General features: G+C 43.7%; 1 protein-coding gene across 1 annotated transcript in view; it reads left to right on the top strand.

Moving 5' to 3' along the window:
* Window positions 1-4,249: 4,249 nt before the first annotated feature.
* NID1 (nidogen 1) overlaps window positions 4,250-23,351 on the top strand; it is a 67,997-nt gene continuing 48,895 nt past the window's right edge. The window contains exons 1-4 of the mRNA XM_044419994.1: window positions 4,250-4,487; window positions 18,604-18,903; window positions 20,614-20,843; window positions 21,417-21,829. Of these exons, the coding sequence (XP_044275929.1) occupies window positions 4,284-4,487; window positions 18,604-18,903; window positions 20,614-20,843; window positions 21,417-21,829 (1,147 nt within the window). The 5' untranslated portion in view covers window positions 4,250-4,283. The remainder of the gene's footprint in view (window positions 4,488-18,603; window positions 18,904-20,613; window positions 20,844-21,416; window positions 21,830-23,351) is intronic.

Here is a 23,351-nt window from a genome sequence, read left to right on the forward strand (position 1 = left end):
CTCTGCGCAGCAAGCAGTAGAAATAAGATCCATGCACCAAACACAATTCCCCTTTCAGTGAGCCGGTGCCCAGTTCCACAGGGGTTCTTTACACTTGGCAAAGCAACTACATCTCATTCAAGTAAATTGAAGCCAGGCCTCTCTCCCTCCTTCTCTCCCCACACTTTATTTTTGGTAATAAGATACATTTTTGCAGCATTTCTTACATATTTTTCAACCAGCTCACAAATAAATGCATTTCCATCCTCAGAATAGCTGTAAATAATGTTTCTGTTGTTTACCAGCAGAGACTGTTTGATGAGAGTTGCAAATGTACTTAGTTATTGCTAAGTAATACAGTGTAGAGGGGTTGGCATTGCCCTTAAAGTGACATTCATCTTTATTCTGTCAAAATATATTGCAAATGCAGATTTTACTCTAAATATTCTCCTAAAAATGTTAGGGAGAGTTTAAAGATAGGATGCCCTAAAAACAATTTGGTTCATTCTGATTAGCTTATTTAAAATTAAAAACCTGTGCAAGGTTAGGGAAATGCATGGGTGTATATGTGTGTGCTTGTATGCGTATGAGTCATCCCACTGAATTAAAAGGACAGGAGCAGAACAGAGAGACATCTGTCCCCCAGGAATTTTCTGATAACGCAACCAGCCAATGGAGAATGTAAAGGTAAAGAGATAAGATTTAACTCTTAGATAATGTGCATTTGTTTAAAAATTTCTAAATCAAAGTTCTTAATGATGTGATCAGTTACAAAACTGTGTCTTCCCATGTAATTTGTCCTCCAGAGTAAGAGCATGGGATCTTAGCATTAAAGCCTATTATATAGCAAGAGGGATATACATGCATACTTTTCTTCCTGCTGTCCCTAATTGAAGCCTGTGAACTGTCTTTCTACACAAGTCCCTCTTTCTCTAAGAGCCTATTTATTTAAGCCTATAAAAAAAAACAGATCTTCTGTGGATGTACATCACTCACAATTATTTTCCTGATGGCAAAAACCAGTTCTCATCGAAGTGCTGGCTTTCTCCCGTTGTTCTATAATAACAAACACTTAAAAGATATATTAGGTTCCTAACTCCTTAAAGTCCTGAGGTCCTTGATTTACAAATTAATTCTAGCAGCAGTGGTGAACCTCTCTCAGCCTGAGTGACAAATTCCAGGACTGGCCATCTCATAAGGGGAAATTAACTCCTCTGCTTCAGGTGGCAGCTCTGGAAGGGTGGCAGATCCCACAGACCCTTCCCTTAGCAGGGTTGTGGGTTATGGTCTCTCCAGAGCTCTGCACCTACAGGGTGGACAGCTGCTTTTCACAGCCCTGCTGGCTCCCATTGCAGCATCCTAGACCAGTTGCCATCACCTGCAAAGGCTGCCACAACAGAATACCCACCACCATTCTGAAAAGCAGTGACCACCTTATCCGCTGAAAGCAAACCATCGGCCAGATAGTCCCTTTGGGAAGCTGCACTGGTACAACCCTCCTCAATGCTTAGCAAGACCAGTTGCCCTACCCTGAGGAGTCCTTCACAAAAGCAAGGGATTGGTGGAAGCTTGGCCCTAGAATTGACTGTCCTGCCATTGCCCCTCAATGAAGAGTGAAGAGGGTGGGGGGGGGGGGATGCAGTGGCAGCTGTCAACTGGGGAGTGGGGAAAGTAAGGGTGGAGCGGCTGTTTGTTCACCTCCTCTCCTCCCTGCATGTGGCATGCTCCTCCTCACCGCAGTGGCAGCTTGCACTCCTTCCCACCATGTGTCAGCAGTGCCTTGCAGGTCTCCCTCATGTGTCAGTGGGGGTTCCCTTCCCTCCCCACCCTGTGTGGGAGCCTGCAGTCCTCCCCCTGCCCTGTTTTGCAGCAGTGGCATCGGCATGCCCCCCGCTCTGTGTTCCTCCCCCATGCAGCTGCAGGAAATCCTGGGGAGCACATTCCGGTGGTGGGTGAGGTTAAAGAAAAGAGGGCAGGGCCAAAATACAGAAAATACCAGCATATTTTAGTTAAAAATGTGCTATTGCCTGCAACAGAATCTCAAGAGAGACATTTCAGCCTTTTGGAATGGAAAAAAATTGCACAGAACATGTGGCAAATCACCAAACAGTTGGTGGTGGGAGGAAACAGGTGGGGCATGAGAAACCCCTGCGGGCTGGGTTGGGACCTCTGGAGGACTGAATTCGGTCCATAGGCCCGAGGTGTTTCATTTCACATGCATTTGGAAATTATACTTCAAAAGGAAAAAAGGATGGGCATTTATATGACTGTGTGATCACTTGAATTGTTTCAGTGATTGTCTATTGTTTGGGTGGTTCAGAATCATATAACACAAACAAATGCACAGTGATTTCAGGATCAGACAACTGAATTCCTATATTGTTACTGAGTTATATCTCTGTTTGCTTTGTACTGTGATAATAGTCTCCAGGACCTTCTTAGCAAACTTTCTGTTCTTTAGATTGATAGTAGAAACCCATGCTTGTTTACTCAGATATATACCTTACCCCATGGTTCATTTTGTGTTTTTTTTTTTAAACCGCAATTTACCTGACACACAATCAAGTGAAATGGGATAAAATGCAAAAGGTGTGGACCCCAAACTACACAAACCCAACATACACTTTAGCTTCATCCTGTGACAGCCATTAAATAGTCCTTTCCCCAAATAAATGGGAAAGGCATTTCATGCGTTACTGGGAATGCTGGGAGTTGAAGGACTTTTATCTCTCTAAAGATACATAGGGTTATGCCTTAATTGTTTGACTTTTGCACAAGCTTCCAGTTGGTGGATCTTGGGGTTCTAATAATAAACAAAGCAGATTCCTCAAGGCCAGCCACCTGTGAAGCAGGGTGGGGTGCTCCATCCCTTCCACACCTGCCATTGCCTTCAATGGGTGCTCTAAAGACACCATCCAGCTGCTCTCCTGCTGTGGCACCTGTAGCAATGGCATAGAGGTCAGCGTGGCTATCAGAAGAAGCTGCTGGCCCCCTGTTGCTGTGGGGCTCTGGCTCTCTTAAGAGAACTCAGCCAGCTCCTGGGATATCTCTTGACCTCTTGTTCAAGTTTCATGAGACTGTGCTGGGAGCTCATGGGACCCCCCACCCCCCACAACCATTTGCAGACTTAGTAAGAGCCTTGGTGCCACATAAGGAAGAAGGGATAGTTTAGGGTTAGGGGTGTGTGGGGGCAGGAAGGAGGAGTGTGCTGTGGTAGCTGTGTGATGCGTTCTGCCTCAGATGGCAAGAGAGCTTGCAGTGGGTCTGTAGCTCTCACTGGCCTGAAATCTGCTGGCTGCTGTTTCGTTGGGTACACCTGCCACATCTACAAGGGGGCGCACACAGGAGGCGCTAATGAATGGCCAAGGGGCTGCCGCTCCACGGCATCTGTCTTGTTAAGGTAATTGCTTTGGTCTGCCCCATTTAGGTAGGGCAGAGCCCTGGAACTTCTCCAGACAGAACCTAGTCAAGGTATGGAATTTCCTACCACAGTGTGGCCGTAAGTATTAACTCAATGGCTTTTGGAAAAGGATTATGCACATCAGTGGAGACCTGATTGACTTTTAAATCCCTTATTACAGGTGCAGGCAGTTGCAAGGCTCAAACAGCGCAATAACGCGTGGTTGGGGAACCTGGGCTGGTCCCCGCTGGGTGGGCTCAATGGTTCTGGATGTGCGGCTGCAGTTCCGATATAACTATGGATCTTGTCTGTATGTCAGTAGTAATACACTGAGTTAAGCCCTGTGTCTATCTAGCCCGGTATGTTTCACACTGACTGGCAGACGTTCTCTAGGGTATCAGGCAGGATTATTTTCCAGTTCTGCGAGGAAATGCCAGCCATCAAGCCGAGACCTCCTGCATGCAAACATCAGGGCCACGCAACAGCTACGGTCCTTCTGCACCGATCGAATTATCTACAAATATTCGTGAGCTTAAGGAGCAATTGAGCTTCCTAGCGTGCGAGTGTGGGTCGTATTTCTCACAGACGCAACGATACGCGTGGGGAAGGTCTGGAACTATTTCGAGGTTCTGGAGACGGTTAAGCGCAGCTCAGTTTTCCGTCCGGGGGGTCTGGATGGGATTTGCAATAGGATGCAGAGGTGGGTGGGAAACAAGCGCGCTCTCTCCTTGCGATAGGCCGGGTTTTTCAAAAGCTCTGCACGGATTGGCTATCGCCCGTCCCAGCAAGCGTCTCCCGTCCCCCTTTTTCTCTCAGTCCCGGCGGGGTTTAAAACTTGCAGCGGCTCGCGGCGCTGTGCCCTCTTGCCCCGCAGCGTCCTCGACGAGTGGGAAGGAGCGAGAGCATGGTCAGCCTGCGCGGCTTGAGCCTGTGGGCGCTGCTGGCGCTGGCGTCGCCCGCCGCCGGCTCCCCTCGAGAGGGGCTCCTCTTCCCCTTCGGCTCGGAGCGGGGGGACGCTGAGCTGCAGCCCGGAGACGACGAGAGCTCCCCGCCCTTAGAGCTCAGCACGCCGCTGCGCTTCTACGGCTCTATTGTCAACTCCCTCTATGTAAGTGCACGCGGGGGGCCGGAGGAGGAGGAGGAGCGGCGCGGGAGTCTTACCAAGGAATGGGCCGGGAGGGCAGAAAGGGGCTCATCTGTGGGGCAGGCGGTGAGCACCACGGAGGATCCGCGGCGCGCGGCCGAAGGATGGATGGGGAGTGAGCGGCGTGGCTGTCACTGCTGCAGGCGAATAGGGGCGGAGGGGCTGCCGTCTCTCGCGCGGGTGGGACGCAGCACGGAGGACGGGCTCTCTGGGAGAAGCATTCGGTAGCTTGGAACCTTCCAGGAGTGCTGCTCCATAATTCCCAGCATTTCCCCTGCACAGCACAGCTGGCTGGGGGACGAAGGGAGCTGTAGTCCAGTTCACCTGGAGTGCACCAGGTTGGGGAAGGCGCTTGTGCTGGGTGAGCGCTTAATTCCTTAAAAGGGGAGGATTCTTGGGTCTCATCCCTACTTGGAGTTTTGCGCCTTTGAACTGGGAGCCTGTTTCTCTGCAGCTATGGCCGATCGGTTTCCTCCCTGGTGAAGGAGAGGCTCAAGGCAATATCATTGCTCTTACAATTCGCAAGTCTCAGGGTTCTGAGCTTGTGGCTGAAAACTCATTCCTGGGAGAAGCTAAAGGAAGTGTCCAGCAAGGATATGCAGGGTTCCAAATAAACATTGTTAAAAGGCAGTCCCTTCTGCCTGGAGTTCTCTCACAGCTGTGTGTTGTCTAAAGCAAGCAGCTGGTGTTCCCTGATGCTGGGACATGGTATCATGAAAAGCTGATATAAGCAGTGTTCATCCCAAAACAGACAGCTTCTGCCAAACTACAGTTGGGAAAAGAAACTATGTAAGAGAAAGTCTGAGGTAGAAAGGGAAAAAAGTCCTGAACTGTTTTGGCAACAAGAACAGTTTGTTTGTTTGTTAATTCGAAACAAAATAGAAAGCAGATGGATTTAGTTCTTTCCAGAACTCAACTGGAAGACACAATGTTGGTGTCATTTCAGCCATTTACTCCACAGCCCTTGTAAGTCATACAAATAAATTATGGCCATACTTTGAGTACAAAGAGTCAGATCCTTTTCTGTTCTAAATCATTGGCATTCCTCTCTTGGCATTGTATCAGCCAAGCATGTAGTCCATGGTGGTTCTTTTATGTGGAACAGTGGTTTACTTTGTTTGTGTTGCTTGTTCCAGACATGACCTTGCCCAGTCAGTAGGGCAGAGGTTGAAACTGAGCTAGGTTCAGTTATCCTGCTACTCTTCTGGTTCTTGGAGTTATACACCTTTTGCAACATTCAGAGTTTTCAAAATAACTTGATTATATTATATTTCATTATTTTTTTCTAATTTAAAAATGCTAAATGCTGGAAATGCTGTAAACAGTGTGATTGTATTCAGATGCAGTTCCCAATCATAGCAGGAAGAAGGAAACAATTCCAAATCATAGTAGGCCCCAAATGTCAGATTCGTATACTCCCTCCTCCCCTACCATGAAGCAGCTGGTAGGTTCTAGTTATTTGGTAACTCAGAAAAATGTGTAAATTTCTCAGACACTTTGAAAAAATGCTTAGAAGTTTTCAAACAGGATAGAATGGCCCCATTCGCTCCACCTTATCCAACCACCTCGCCAGGTTTTTGGACAGTAGTCAGGGGACTGCAGTAAATATCCCAAAAGATTATGTAAAACTGGGGGTAGCCTTAACATCTCCCACTTGTGAAGTAGCTAGAATCTTGGGAAGTACTCCATAGGAGGATCGCATTGTGAAAGGCCAGTTCAACACTCAAAACCCAGAAGATTGCTAAGGGGGAGATCTTTTGGTGCACCTAATTCCTTTAGTGTCCTTCCTTTGCAGTTTTTCCCCTTGTTTGCTGGTGCATTCTGGTTTGTCAGCCAGATGCTTGACTTCTGTCAGCTCTTTGCAGTATAACCTGCATGTGGCCTTCTTTTATTCTATTTCCAGCTGACAGTTGTAATAGACCAGGCAAGACAGTGACATATCCTAGAAAGGGGAAGTAGCAGGCTCAAGCAATTCTGACAAACTAATGAAACAGTAAAAATAAAAAAAAAAACAAAGACTTTTGCTGATATTTCAGGGGCTGGGAAAATATAATTCCAACTGACCTGCTTTGAAATCTCTGAAGAAAGGAATAGCAGATAATGAAAAGGGGTTACAGTGGGAGCAGGGACAGGGAAGATGGGACAGGCTGTGCTGTAAGTGACAAAGATACTTTGTGTAGCACCAAGGGGAAGAACAACCCATAGTGACCCTGTCTGTTGGGCACACCATGGGTTTCTGTGGTTCTTATTGGCACAGTATATGCTGCTGCTGACTTTGGGTTGCAAGTCCTGCATGGCTTGGAACCCAAGTACTTGAGCTCCCATCTGCTCCCATATCTGTATGCCTGGGTATTAAAATTAGCTTCTTTGGGTATTAAAATTAGATTCTTTGGATAACCCCAACAGGTGAGGTAACCCATGTGTCACTGGAGCTGGGAGTTTTTTGTTTGTGGAATTCCAGTGGCAGAATTTCTCTCTGGATGGTATGCCTAGCATCACACTGCTCTTTTAGATCTGAAAGCTTTTCCATTTTATCAGGTCCTTTGAATCACTGATGTTTCATCCTTGCTGTTGTTGTAAAGTTTGCTTCTGGCTTTATTTATTGCATTCTCATTATGCTGTCAAGTATCTTTGTAATGAATCAATTTCCTTTGCCAGACCCTCCTATGAACCCTAAATTATTTCCATGCTTAAACGGTATCTTGCTGATTTCTTCCTAGACATAATAGACTCTGGCCTCCATCTAGAGAGGAAGTTAATTAAAATTCCTGGAATATGAGTAATGGTGTCCAACCACCTATTGATCTCAATGGGATTTTAGAGTAATTTTCTTTGGCTACTGTCTTTCTCTTTAAATCCCACCTCCCTCTCTCATCTTGTAAATCTTGCCTCAGAACAGAGCTTTACATGGACAGTTGCTTGACCACCAGATGAACTCTTGGTCTGATCCAGCGTGGCTCTTCTTAGGTCTTTAATTCCCTGTTCCATGTGTTTGCTCCTGCTCTTATGCCCTCATGCTACAGCCTGCAGCAGGAGATAAGCTCAGTTTGGGTCAATTGTTTTTGCATTGTCACCCTACTTTGCAGCCTTGCTAGATGAAAATACCAAGCTGACCTTTTTGTAGGAGTGACAGGAAACAAATGCGATAGTCTGTCAAACTAAATCCATTCACTATCCATTATCTGGCCCCAAAAGGGTTACCCACCTCTACCACAAAATGTTGAAGCCCGTGTATGTTGTGCTATTATTGCTTTGGATAACTCTGGTATGTACTGTTATGAGAGACTTTAGCTAATGCTTTCATTTATCCTTGTGTGCAATCAGTCTAAAGTGAATGTATCTAAATTCCCAGTGAAATCATTCCACTAAAAGGTTGCACAGATAATCCATTCTAATGCTATGTTTTCTTTACATATTCATGGAATCACTTAAACGCGTTACACAGGCAGTCTATTGCATATTGGCCCCTCTTTGAGAAGATGGCTCGTGGAATATGTTCTGTTCCTCAGGTTATGTTATTCTGAGAAAAGAAAAAGTTTTCAGCAAAAGTGTAATCTGCTCTATGCCTTTGGGATTGGGTGGGATAGAAGAAACCTCTAAGTAAAACAAAACAAAAACAAATGCATACTAGCGTGAATAGTTGGGATATGGAAATATTTTATTAAATGCGATATTGTGTGATTATGTATATCAATAGTCTAGATTTTCAAAAAACACTTCCCAATCTATATTTTAAAATTAGCTCACAGCTGTGTTGTGAGCCAAACCAATATATATTACAGCCATTGTTTACTAGTTAAAACATTAGTTCCAATTGTACTGGCTTGTTTTACAGATTTTGACAGCCCTTTATAGGAGCTCATTGCTCTAATATGATTGTAGGATTCTGTCTTATGCACAATGTGACCACTTTTCCTTGTAGGCCTCACTGTTCTGTCTAGCAGCAATTCTTCAATATTCCTGGCAGAAGTCTTTCCCAACTCTGCAACTGGAGAACCTCATAATGGAGATGCCAGGGCTTGATCTGGGAACTGCTGCTTGCAAAGCACAGTAAGCTATGTCTCCAGATACTAATGAGCTATGTCTCTCTGCCCCTGAGCTGTGGCCTCCAGATACTATTTTGTACACAAGCTGTGTCCATTCTAATGTTCCTTATATTGTGTGGCTGAGGTGCTGAGAACTGCATTGATTGAAATAATTGGGATTCTTTTCCAAACCCAGTGCTATTAGCTAGATGCTTTATCTTGTATTTTCTCCTCTTCATCTCATAAGTTTCTTTTGCTAACTGAAGCAGAACTATGTATGAAGCATGTGGCATGTTTTCTTACATCCCATAAATGTAGCTTAGCCATCTAATTCAGAAATATCACATCCTATAAATATATCAAGAGCTTGTGTTCTGTCTGATCAAATGGCATTATACCTTAAAAGGAAATGATGAATTATGCAGTTGTTATTGTTTCAGCCTACACTTTATATAAATATTAGTCTCTAATAATAAACAGTCTTATTGTAAAGTGAATATTTAGGTTTGGGCAGATGATTGGTTATATTTGCATTTGAATTCATGTTCACTTGTACTTCTAAAGGATTTAGCACAGACTTAATCATACTTTAAATATATTTCCATACTTTGATTCACTAAGGAGTAGAGCAATTCTTTATCCTGTTAAAGTCAATGGCAACATTCTTATTAAAATCTGGAAAATATTCTTAATTACTATCCTATGATAACTTTAACATGTGTTTATTCACATTATCTTGAACTCTGTAATGAAACATGGACAAAATAAGAAATCACATCATCAGAAGAGATCTTTGGTTTGTAGCAGCATTTCTGATCATCCCAAAACACTTGGTAGAAGCAGACAAGTTTCTAGACAAGGGGTGACAGAGAAGAAAATAGAAGAGAAGAATACACCGGGTTAGAGATTTTAACTTCTGGAATATACCTCCTGAGCCCTGACATAATGTCACTCTCTTCCACATATGGTTGCTACTTTTTCTGGCAGGAAAGAGGATGCGTATCGATTTGTGTTTAGAAAAGGAGCCCTGGCATAGTCCCCTCTTAGTGCTCAGAGTACCTTTTTAAGGCTTTGAAATGCTGTGCTTTCCTACCCTTAAGAAGAACTGCTAACCCTAAGCTTTTATGTCCACAAACCTTCTCTGAACAGGGGTGCATGTTAAGAACATTGCAGAAGTAAAACTATATAGGAGGAAGGGCACTGCAAGAATGGAAACCAGAATCAATTTACAAAAATAGCAGTGATTTCACTAGTGGTAGTGATATTAAGTGGTGTCTTACTATATGGTGGATGTTCCCTAGCTTTGGCTTCCTCCTTCTCTTACAGATCCTGTTCTTGCCAACATCAGGTGTTGTTCAAGTCTGAATCAATATTTGCACCTTCTGTGCAACTTCTGGATATTTGAAGTAACACACCTTCACTGCAGCAGGTGCAAATGGGACTGCAAAGATGGCAGAGATATACGTGGTCAAGCCCATTTTTTTCATTGATTGGATGCCATTCACCTCTCTGATCAGGGTCTTCCTTGTTCCAGCCATATGCTTAACCTTTCAAACAAAAGCATAGCCTCTGGTCTTGTATCTTGCCTTCTTTCAGGTAGATGACTTGTCCACTATTCGTATTTAGGAGTGTTGGGATTCCAGAATGGAAGGCTTAAAATTGGAATTGATTGCCTTCTTTAGCTCACTTAGCACATCATAAAGGAATTATTTCCTTAGTGATTTATACACTAAGCTCAAACTCTCTAGGACTATGAAACCAATGCTGCTTTTCTAGTTGGACCTGTTGAGTCTCCCACACCAATGAAAGTTGCAGTTATCAATCAGAAATAGCTACTTTCCCTGCTTTATCCACAGTCTTTTGTCCTAGTTCTTATTTACAAGTTTGTTATTCATGCCAACTAGTATTCTGACATCCAGTTTAGCCACTTCTCCATCACTACTCAGATAGGTAGATGAATGTGCATATCCTGACATTTTGGTAACATTAGTATGTCCACTCTCTCTAGTATATCTAGGAGGTTAACATTGCATTTAGTCTATAATTAATCTCAGAATTCTGAAGCAACCGAAGCCCAGGATTTCACCTAGATGTTCATAGATAAGCACAAAACTGTTCCTGATTTTGCCCCCCCCCAACCATTGCTGCAAAAACTGCTACTGCCAAAAAATGAGGTGGCATTGTCACCATTAAACCATTCTCAATGTTACCATGCATTCCTGTGCTTTGAATACTCCGATCTTTTTAAATACAGTAGGTTACTTCCTCCCAGCTCACCTCCCTCTACTCCTTTTACTTGAAAAATTCCTTTGCAGAAGATCTTTTCATTTCTGGGAGGATCACTGGGAGCTGCATTGCAAAGGTAGGAAGAGGTGGAAGATCTCTGTGAGCAGCTTCCAGATTGTTTCCTAAAAGATTTCTAGCTATCTTCGTGGTGCTACCAGTAGGCAGAGGAGTGCACTTTTTGAAAGCAAGACAAGAATTGGCTATGACAGAGTGGAGAGGGCTCTGAGGGAGAGAGATACATTAATTCACTTGTAAAATTACATGCAATTACCTAATTGGGAGAAATGATAGAGGGATATCAACTGAAAAGAACTAATGTAAAAAGAATTATAAATTACAACAAATGACTAGGTTTGAGGGAAAGTGTAACAATGTAACAAATGAAATTAATATTATTCACTGAGATAAAGAATTAATTTAAATTACCTAATTGGTAGAAATGATGGAGTTGGATGGATATCAATTTAAAAGAACATATTTTAAAAAATCAGAAATTAAAGTGAATGGATAGCTCCAAGGGGAAATGAAACCAGTGTGAACATCATAAATGAAAAATAACATGCAGAATTGATTTAATTGCCTAAATGGAATAAATGGTGGAGCTGGGGTGATCCTAGTTTTGAAATGCTTCTCTGAAAGCAGTTATAAGTATAGAAAATCAGAGTCTGCATTGAAACAGCAAGCCTTAATTATGTGCATATCTGTGCCCTATGGCTCCAGCAGCCCTCCCAACCTAGAATGCAGTTCTTGAGGCCGAAACATTGTGCCTGCCTTCCTTAGAGGAACCCACAGAGTGTGGCAGTATGGAAATTTTGCTCAAATATGTTGAGTCATATAAATGCTGACTTGCTTGACATGGAAAAATCTGAGGTAGGTGATAGTGTTTTAGTGCCAACTTTGCTCACTGGTGTTCTACCAATTGCTTGGAGATAACTTAGAGCCACAGTAATAAAACTCAAATAGCATATATAGCACAGGTTAGGAAAAGTAGCACAAAGTGCAAAAGGTTCCTAGCATGGCTAACAAGCTGAGTCAAGGAAGCTATTAAAGAAGAAAATGAGGAAACTTTTCTAACTGGGGAGAGGCAATAAGTGGGGTACTGCAGGGTTCAGTCCTGGGCCTAGTGCTTTTTAAACATTTTTATTAATAATTTAGGTGAGGAAGTGCAAGGAACACTCATCAAATTTGCAGATGGCACAAAGTTAGGGGAAATAGCTAATACCTTGGAAGACAGAAACAAAATTCAAAATGATCTTGATAGGTTGGATTGCTGGAATGAAACAGCAGAATGAAATTTAATAGGGACAAATGCCAAATTCAGCACCTAGAATAACAAAACCGAATGCAAGATGGAGGATGCAAACAAGAAAGATCTTGGAATTGTTGTAGATCACAAGCTGAATATTAGTCAACAGTATGATATGTCTGCAAAGGCAAATCCTATTCTGGGCTACATTAATAGAAGTATAACTTCCAAATCCTGTGAAGTACTAGTTTTCCTGTACTTAGCACTGATTAGGCCTCACCTAATCATTGCTGGAGTACTATCTCCAGTTCTGGGCATCACAGTTTAAGGAAAATGCAGACAAACTTGAAAAGGTGACAACAAAGATGATGATGATATTGTTGTTAGTCACAAAGTGGTGTCCGACCCATCTCAACCCCATGGACAACATTCCTCCAGGCCTTCCTGTCCTCCACCATCCCCCAGAGTCCACTTAAGCTCACACCATCTGCCTCAGTGACTCCATCCAGCCACCTCATCCTCTGCCGTCCCCTTCTTCTTTTGACATCTGTTGTTCCCAGCATTAGGCTCTTCTCCAGGGAGTCCTTCCTTCTCGTTAGGTGGCCAAAGTATTTGAGTTTCATCTTCAGTATCTGGCCTTCTAAAGAGCAGTCAAGGTTGATCTCCTCTAGGACTGACTGGTTTGATCACCTTGCAGTCCAAGGGACTCTCAGGAGTCTTCTCCAGCACCACATTTCAAAGGCCTCAATTCTTCAGAACTTAGCCTTCCTTACTTTCACAGCCATACATTGCAACTGGGGAAACCATAGCCTTGACTGTACGTACTTTTGTTGGCAGGGTGATGTATCTGCTTTTTAGTATGCTGTCTAGATTTGCCTTAGCTTTCCTGCCAAGGAGCAAGCATCATTTAATTTCCTGGCTGCAGTCCCCATGTGCGGTGATCTTGGAGCCCAGGAAAATAAAATCTGTCACTACCTCCATTTCCTCCCCATCTATTTATTTTATTTATTTATTTAGGAGACTTCTATACCGCCCCATTCGCCGAAACCTCGGGGCGGCTCACAATAATGAATAAATAAACACAATATAAAAACAATACAATTTGAGTCAACCTGGCCAAGAATTAATTAAATAAATAATATTAACAATTAAAATAACATTTGAATAAAAAGGTCTTCGCCTGGCGCCGAAAAACAAATAACGACGGCACCAGGCAAACCTCTCTGGGGAGCGCATTTCATAGATTGGGCACCACCACGGAGAAAGCCCTCCTAATATCCTTCATGGAGGGTTCCCAGAGAAGGGCCTCTCCCGCTGATCTCAAGGGACGGGCGGGCATATATGAACGTAAGTGCTCCTTCAGGTAACCAGGGCCCAAGCCTTTTAGGGCTTTATAGATCATAACCAACACCTTGAATTGGGCCCGGACTTCAATGGGGAGCCAGTGAAGCTGACGGAGAACTGGAGTCATGTGAACATAACGCCCAGTCCCCGTCAGCAGCCTGGCAGCTCTATTTTGAACCAATTGAAGTATCTGGACCTTCTTCAAGGGCAGCCCCACGTAGAGCGCGTTACAGAAGTCAAGGTGGGAAGTCACCAGTGCATGTGTCACTGTCGCCAGGCAGTTGTTCTTCAGGTAGGGACGCAGCTGATGGATCAGCCGAAGCTGAAAGAAAGTGCTCCTCGCCACTGCTGTCACCTGAGCTTCCAGTGAAAGCTCTGGGTCGAGGAGCACTCCCAAGCTGCGGACCTTGTCCCTAAGAGGGAGTGCAACCCCATTCAGGACTAAGTTCAGGTCCCCTTTCCCGAAGCCTGATTCGCCAACCAACAAGATCTCCGTCTTGTCTGGATTGAGCTTCAGTTTATTGGCCCTCATCCAGCCCATTACCTCGGCCAGGCACCGGTTCAGTACAGCCACTGCCTCACCTGGATTGGTAGAGAACAAGAGGTAGAGCTGGGTATCATCAGCATACTGATGATTCTGAAGCCCACACCTCCTGATGACCTCTCCCAGCGGTTTCATGTAAATGTTGAACAGCAAAGGGGACAAAATGGACCCCTGCGGTACTCCATGGCATAGCTGTCATGGTGCAGAGTCATAGTCCACCAGCATCACCTTCTGGAATCAGCCATTGTGATAGGAGCGGAACCACTGCAAAGCAGTGCCTTCGACCCCCAATCCCGCTAGCCTATCCAGAAGGATACCATGGTTGATGGTATCGAAAGCCGCTGAGAGGTCCAGGAGAACCAACAGGGACGCACTTCCTGTCCTCCTTCCTGCACAGGTCATCGTACAGGGCGACCAAGGCAGATTCAGTACTGTACCCGGGCCTGAAGCTGGACTGAAATGGGTCCAGATAATCAGTTTCATCCAAGAGTGCTTGGAGTTGTCCCGCCACCACCCACTCCAACACCTTGCCCAGAAATGGGATGTTGGCCACTGGTCTATAATTAGTGGCCATCTCTGGATCCAGTGACGCCTTCTTCAGGACCGGTCAGACTACTGCCTCCTTTAAAGGGGCAGGTACCTGGCCCTCCCTCAGAGAGGTGTTAACCACTTCCAAGATCCAGGTCCCAATCCCGTGCTTGGCATTGTTAATTAGCCAAGATGGGCAAGGGTCCAATAGGCAGGTGATGGGACGTACTCGTCCAAGCACCTTGTTCACATCATCAGGCCGCAGTAACTGAAATTCATCTATCAATTTTGGACCAGACAGTGACATTGGTATCTCCCCAGAAGCCTCTGAATCACTAGTGGAGTCCAGCTCGTGACGAATCTGAGCGATTTTCTCCCTGAAATGCTTGGCAGAGTCATCACAGCAGGCCTTCGAGGGTGGAACCGGATCTTTCTTAGGGCCGGGACAAACCAGCCCTTGTACCACCCGAAAAAGCTCTGCCGGATGGCATTGTGAGGAGGCAATGAAAAAGGAGAAGAATTTCTTTTTCACCACCCGCACTGCCATCTATTTGCCAGGAAGTGATAGGACTGGATGCCATGATCTTAGTTTTCTTAATGCTGAGTTTCAAGCCAACTTTTGCGCTCTCCTCCTTCACCCACATCAAGAGGCTCTTTAGTTCCTCTTCACTTTCTGCCATTAAAGATGATGAGGGAGCTGGAAACAAAGCCTTGTGAGGAGAGACTGAAAGAACCAGAAGGTGGCGCTGGAGGACTTTGGAGTACCGCAGGGTTCCATCTTGTCCCCCTTGCCATTTAACATCTACATGAAACCTCTGGGAGAGGTTATCAGGAGGTTTGGGTTGCGGAGTCATCAGTATGCTGATGACAGCCAGCTCTGCCTTTCTTTTTCAACTGATCCAGGTGAGGCAGTGGCTGTCCTGAACTGGTGCCTGGCCGAGGTAATGGGCTGGATGAGGGCCAATAAACTGAAGCTCAGTCCAGATAAGATGGAGGTTCTGTTGCTGGGTGATTCGAGCTCCTGGGTAGGTGACTTGAGCCCTGCCCTGGACGGGGTTGTACTCCCTCTAAAGGACAGGGTCCGCAGCTTGGGAGTGCTCCTTGACCCGGATCTGTCCTTGGGAGCCCAAATGACGACGGTGGCAAGGAGCGCTTTCCTTCAGCTTCGGCTAATCTATCAGCAGAAGAGGAGGATTGCCTAGCAACAGTAACACATGCATTGGTTACTTCCTGGTTGGTTTTCTGTAACGCGCTTTATGTGGGGCTGCCCTTGAAGACAGTCTGGATACTTCAGATGGTTCAAAATAGAGCTGCCAGGATGCTGTCGGGGACTGGGCGTTATTTTCATACAACCCCAGTCCTCTATCAGCTCCATTGGCTTCCCATCGAAGTCCGGGCTCAATTCAAGGTGCTGGTTGTTACCTATAAAACCCTAAAGCAGGGGTCCTCCAACTTTTCCACCAGGGGGCCAGTTGAAAGCTGCCAGTGCTGGGTGCAGGCCAGAAAGGTGGTGCCGGCACGGGGGCCGGGGCGGTGTGAGGGTGGGTGTGCTGAGGCTGGGGTGGGGTGTGCGGCGAGGCAAGGTGAAGCGAGGTGTGGACGGGCACGTGCCGCAAGGCAGGTGCATGAGGCAGAGGCTTGCTGGCTTGGAGATCGTTTTCTCCGAGCCAGCAAACTGCTGCCTCCCTGCGCGCGGGGCGAGGTGTGCGGTGGCGGGCAGGTGCGTGGGTGGCGTGCAGTGGGTCCAAATGGGCATGATGGACTGGATAAATGGGAATGGTGGGCTGGATCTGGCCCCTGGGCTGTAGTTTGAGGACCCATGCCCTAAACGGCTTGGGATCAGGATACCTAAAGGAACGCCCTTTTCCCTATTTGCCCTCCCGCCCCCTGAGATCTGGGAACCATCTGTGAAAGAATTTAGGAGACAGAGTACCCAGAGTGGCGCCCCGACTGTGGAATGTGCTCCCCAGAGAGGTCTGCCTGGCGCCGTCATATGTTTTTCGGCGCCAGGATAAGGCCTTTTTATTTAATCAATATTTTAATTTGTATTAATAGTAATTGGATGTTATTGTTTGTATTTTATTAATTACAGCCAGCGTGGAATAGTCCATTTATCTATTTTATTCTGATTTATGTTGTAAGCCGTGCAGAGAGGCAAGTAATGGATGGCGTACAAATTTTATAAATAAATAAACTGGACATGTTTAGTCTTGAGAAGAGAAGACTGAGGAGATAAGTTAGTACTTTTCAAGTACTTGGAAGGTCGTCACAGAGAGGAGGGCCAGGAGCTTTGCTTAATCATCTCAGAGTTTAGTACGTGGAATAAAAGGCTCAAGATATAAGAAGCCAGGTTCCAGCTGAACATAAAGAAGTTCTTCCTGAGTGTGAGAACAGCAAGACAGTGGAACCTATTACCCAGGGAGCTTGTGGACTCTCATACTGGAGGCACTGAAGGTGCAGCTTCATATCCATCTGTTAGGCATGGCTTAACTTGGAGTTCTACCCTGAGCAGGGAGTGGAACTCAATGGCCTTATTGACCCCTTCCAGCTCCACTATTTGATGATTCTATGGGAGTTATTAACTTTTTCATCTGTAAGTGGTCAGGTTCTTATGGCCAGTTAACTGTAAACACAGAATGATAGATCAGCATCTGTAGTCAAGTCTACGTATGAGGAAGTAGTAATAATGGAACCAGTGATGGCATTACACCAGTTCAGACTGCAAACTTTTCCCTTCCTGCAGTGTCTACATATGACACGAGAGATTTGTTGTTAGGATCTCCTGCAGATTTAAACATAAAATTTTAGAGAGTCTGAAGATTATTAATTGGATCAGGGCTCTGACAGGGGGTGGATTTAAACATCCTTATGTCATTCCTTTTTCCAGAGCATGAGTTTATCAAGAATGAGTCAGGCCAGACCAATCTTAAATCGAATTCCTAGTTGGGTAGATCATGGGCATGTTATGGGCAAAGCATATTGATTCCATCAATGTATTTGAAAATATTTTATGACAAGATGGTAAAATATGAGCTGGATGATATTATTATTAGAAGGTTCAACAGTTGGTTGAACAGCTTTATCCAACAAGTTCCCATTAATGGTTTTGCATCAGCCTGGGGGGAGGATTTGAACAGTGTGCTGCAGGGTACTGTGCTATACAACATCTTCTCACATAATGAAAGTACAGAGGGAAAGTATGGAGGTGCATATTAAATTTAGAGGACAAAATAAATCAAGGTGAATTTGTAAAAGACAAAAATGGACAAACAATCCTTGACTGGCTGGAACACTGGGCAGAAACCAACAGGATGAATTCCACCAGGCATGAATGCAGGACTTAACATTCACGTACCAAAATTCCCCCAAGTATAAGATGAGGGAGATCTGGCTTGACATCGGTATATCTGAAAAGGTGTCCTAGCTGATAACCTGAACATGCTAAGTGCAATGTATTGCTTAAAAAGAGGAGAGGAGAGAGAGAGAGAAGACTGTATTAACATAAGCACAGCATCTGGATCATGTGAAGTAGGAAGTCTTGTGTGGGCTTTATAAACTAGTTAGCATGGAAATGATGTATGTCCTGGCCCTTTCTACTGCACTTCTCATCTGAGGAGAGGCTGTAATCACATTCTACAGAATGCAGCTAGTGTCACCTTTGCTACATGTGAAAGATTGGAAATGTATTTAACTAAGCACGAATACAATCTCCCTTCAAACTTTCAATTCCGAAAGAGTCTAAAAGCATAGTTCAGGAACTTTGAAAAGCATCTGAAGGATTGTTAAAAGGATATATATAGTCATGAAGAACTCCTTTCTTGGTTGCAGTAATGGGCAGAGCAACTGCATTGTGACTGATCTATTTAATTTTGAATGACTTCTCATTGGTGTACCTTATACAGATTAAATTATGTATTCCCTGATATTGATGAAATGCCTAGCAATGTAATTGGTTGGGTAATGTTTTATGTGGTCTTAGGCTTGAAGGAAAGTTACTTTCAGACTGAAACAGCACTGAACATAGTTAACATCTAACATAGAGTAATTATTCACTTTACATGCTGTTTGGGGTTTTGTGACATTTTACTCAACTTTTTTTTAAAATAGGTTCTTACTAATGGCATCATTGCAGTGAGTGAACCATTAAGAGAAGCAGATTATCTTGGTGAATTTCCTCTCAGTTTTGGAGGTATTGCTCCTTTCTATGCTGATTTGGATACGACAGGTGGTCATGGAAAGATATATTATAGAGAAGATTCATCTCCTGATATTCTTCAGCTTGCAGCCAAGTTTATTAGAAGGGGCTTCCCAGAGACTGCCTTTGACCCAAGCAAGGTCATAATTGCTACTTGGGTTTCTGTGGCACCGTATGCAAGACCTGGAGAAGATGCTGCTTTACAGGCGAAGGTGAGTGTGTGACAGCCTAGCAAGTGACAAATGTAGTGAGGCACCATTTTTCTTAAATGCCAGAATTATATGCCGGTCGTGTATATTTACTTGTAAGTAAGCCCTATTGGGCCCATTGGGGCATCTCCCCTTGTACAGCCTTCTTCAACCTGAGGCCTTGCAGATGTTTTGAACGATTGTTCTTATCAGCATCAGCCAGCAGTGGGTCTAAAACATCAAAGGGGCATGAGGTTGGAAAAAGCTACCTTAGTTCGTGTGCTTAGGAGAGCTGAAACTGAAATGCAGTGCATCTCACCATACTTCAGACCACTGCAACCTGGTGACCTGTGTCCCTGCCTGTCCATTCTGCTGTCCAGGTGCTGTTGACAGGCAACTTCAAGGTCCAGCTCTTCCTTCTGATTGGACTGGATAACCCTTCAAATCAAGTTCTCTGTAAATGAGGACACATGGCCACCCTAGGACCACATAACTAAAGTTGCATTACTAAGGATATTAACTTCCAAGTAAGCCTCTCTGAAATCAGTGAGATCTACTTTTAAGTAAACAAGTTTGAGATAGTAATTCTTCAGTCATCCTCGACATTTAGGGCTCAGTCCAGTGGAGGTGCCCATAAACCTCAACATTTGGCTGATTACAGGCATTCTGTGCAGGGTGGGAGAAGCACAGAGACAGTCTTCACCTTCTTGCTCCTCCTGTTCTGCAGATCAGCTAGATGGCCATATTTGGATGGGTACAGAGGACAGAGCACTCCTGTCTTATGTCTCACAAAGTACCTCTTTCCCTTTCTCCAAGGTCACTTTTGAGGAGAAACAGCTGGCCCAGTGCCTTCTGCACTGGCTGCAAGGGCAGGGGGAGGTGATGAAAGTACAGGTTGCCAGCTTCAAGATCAGACATCTGTTTCTGACCTCACGTCAGGGAACTGGAAGTATTCTATAGTCCCTTGTATGCTGTATGTGGGGCCATAGGTTACTCTAAATTATATCAAACAAGAATAAATGTAACATAGAAATGAGATTCTAATCTTTTAGGACTTTCTGCTCAACATGACTTCATTTATTAATACCCCAAGAGTTTCAGAACAAAATTTTTGTATTTACAATTTAATACTAGGTTTGATGTGCAAACAGATGTGTCAGTTGTATAAATGGCAAACAACTAATATATGTCCATTGTGTGTCCATTTTGCCTTTAAAGAATTGCTAAACTACTTTTAGTGCTGCTGAAGATGGTCTGGCTTTATAGAGCCTGTTCCACTAGCAGAATTTTATATTTTCTGCCTGGGGGAGCAGAGCCTTTGGTCTCACATGTCATCCACAACAGATTGTCCTGTGCTACATAGAAAACTGCTTCTGAAACTGATGGAACTCTCAAAACCAGTTTATGATTTATTTTGGGCTATTCAGAGAAGAGGGTAGAGTCAAAAATCCTGTTACATGTTTCCTAAACTGTACTTTGACATATTTAAAAGAGGTTTTTTGGACTCTGGCCTGTGACTTTTTAACTTTATAGATTATAGGTTTCTGTGCAGCTCACTATTCAAACTAATTCCTGTTTTTACAATAACAATTTTGAGTTGGGTGTTAAAACTGATTAACCATATGCTCTAATCCTAGTATCAAAATGTTGTTATATAAACTCAGTTTCAATTGATGAGTTTATATCTAATCATGCATATTTTTTCTACAAATAAAATTTAAATCTTCCCAACAGAGAAACACTTTCCAGGCTGTTTTAGCATATTCTGATTCCAGTTCCTATGCAATTTTCCTTTATCCGGAAGATGGTTTACAGTTCTATAGTACACATTCAAAAATTGACAATGAAGTTGTCCCAGCTATTGTTGGCTTTAGTCAGCCTGCTACAAATTACTACTTATGGGTAAAAGCTGGATCCTACAGTATAATTGCTAATGATGAAGAGATCCTTCGGAATCTGCATCGGTAAGATTTTTTAATATTTTTTCCAAAATCTGCTAATACTGTCCATTAACACACACAGATGTTAGTTCCCTTCTAAATTACATGAAATGCTGTTGATCTTCAGAAAACTGAAAAATAATTTGGTTATTAATGTCTAACATCCTGCTTTATATTTTGAAAGTACGCAGAAATTTTAAAGATTTTTCTTTCCCTCTTTCTGCTACTGATGAAGGATCATCAGTGTGCGTGACATTTTACAGACCTTAAATAAAGAGTCCATTTCTAAAGGCCATCTAAAATTCAACCACATAAATGGGCAACAAAGACAGAAGGGGTGTTGGAGAAAAAGCCACTGAAGCATTAACATTTGTTCATGAGACTATGAAAAAGTGAACTACTCATACATTAAGGCCCACTTGGAGTGTTACTAAGGTGGCCTAAAAGCTGCTGATAACTGGTACCAAGTAGGTTCTATTTCACTGAATAGCTACTTCAGTTTTTAGTGGTAGAGAAGTTAGTTAACTTCTTAACATATAAAATTTACCATGACTAATATGATTGTTTTAATCTAGTTAGAGATTTCTTGCCTTCTAGGAGCAGCAACTTGGGAAAACAAGGAGTCTGGGCATTCGAGATTGGTGGTTCAGATAATATCCTGTCAGCCAAAGTCACTCAGACTCCTGCCAATACAGAATATGGAGACTATGACCAATTCCAGGAAGTAACTACAGACCCCTCCTTATCACATCAAGATTCCATTGAGAAAACCCAGACAGGAGTATCTTACGATATTTCTAGCAGAGGAGATAGCTTACATACTAGCTATGAGTTACCTCAGTCAGCAGCAGACCGTTTTGAGTCTCCATACCAAGCTTTAACAGAACGTTCTCCAGCTGAACCTCCACTTCCAACAGGGAAAAGTCCACCTCTCCGTTTTCCAGGCCAGCAATTTCCCCAGCAGCGCACTCAGATTATTGATGTGGAAGAAGTTGATGACACTGGAGTTGGTAAGATCCTTTGGGTTTGGAAAGGTTATGTCAGGAACCATAGAATGAGTAATAAGATGGTCTAATCCAACAACCTATTTTATCACATGTATTCACAGGCCTGATTCACAAATACTGAGAAACCACTATGGACACTTTTAGTTGGGGAGAGAGCCACCATTTTGAATAGCTGGGTGTGGTTTGCAGCAGGAGGAAAGGCAGAATATACATGTCATGTCATGTAATAATAAGAGTAATGACTTCGTAATTATGCTGATCCATCCAGCATGCACTCAAACTACATAGAAAGGAAAAATAAGACACCAAAGCTTATTTCCCCAACTATGGTTGTGCTAACTGGAAAACTGCATTTGAAGGATACTCTATTATCACAAAATAGGAAGTTGCAAACTAATGACCAGAAACCTGAGCAAAGGTCTACTGTGTGTTTGCTCTTCTTTTAAAATTTTAGTGGTCCCTGCAGGGGCATATTATTAACATCTGGCTGATATGTTGTGAATACTTTTTGGGATACTGTGTCTAGCAGCTCTCAGTTGTGCATGGATTAAAAGACCTCCCAGTCTCCTTCCATGTGAGGTGCCTTCTCCTGCAACTGCATGGATCTGATCAGAAATTAGTACCGCTGTGTAATTGTTCTTTCATGGTGATGGTTGTCCTCGCAATGTACTTGAAAAAATAATCCATTTAGTAAATAATTCCTTGTTTCTTAAGGTAAGTGCCTTGAGAAACAGTGCTCAATGCTGAATGCTAGTGCGTTTATAATCCAAACTGGCATTATCCATACACAACAGGGAGGTATCAGCAGGCTTAGGGAAATGCCAAGAGTTGCAGGAGTACAAAAACAACCTGGCAATGAATGAGGTATGGAATGCTGACTGAGGGAGAACGAAAACTGTGTAGGGATGGGAATGGAATAGGGTTGCCTGAAAAACAAAACAAATGCTGGCTTATGGTAACAATGAACCAGAGGCAATATTTTTGTTACACGTTCCACTTGTCGTTTCATAATGTCTGTGCAGTATGCTCAAGGAAGCATGTTCAATTTAACCCAGGCTAAAAAATGGATGTCATCAGTGGATGGGTTTGGGCAGCACGATAAACCATACTCAAGGACTGAGTATAAGTTGAGTGCTGGTTTATTTATTTAAAACATTTTTATGCCTCCCCCATCGCAACAAAGTCTCGGGACGGCTCACAATGACAATTTGGTTGTCATTGAACCATAGTTTACTATTGGATTATGAATTGTGGGTTGTCTGTGGTAAATGAGTTGGGGTTCAAACAAGAGGATAAGCCATGTTTCAACAGCTTATACCTAGGTTATGTGAGGGGTCCATCTTGGGGATGGGAATCCATTAGATTCCTTGGGTTTGGTGCAGTATTAATGCAGGGGATCACAGTCTTACAATAAGAATGGTATCTTCTGTCATCTAGTTCTGCTTACATTGTCTTGCTGACTCTCTGCTTCTTAAATGCCAGACAAAAGAATTGGGGAAATAAAATGTATCATGAGTTCCTTAGG

This window comes from Varanus komodoensis, unplaced genomic scaffold (assembly GCF_004798865.1).
Source record: "Varanus komodoensis strain SLA01 unplaced genomic scaffold, ASM479886v1 scaffold1, whole genome shotgun sequence".
In the NCBI taxonomy this organism is placed as follows: Eukaryota; Metazoa; Chordata; class Lepidosauria; order Squamata; family Varanidae; genus Varanus; species Varanus komodoensis.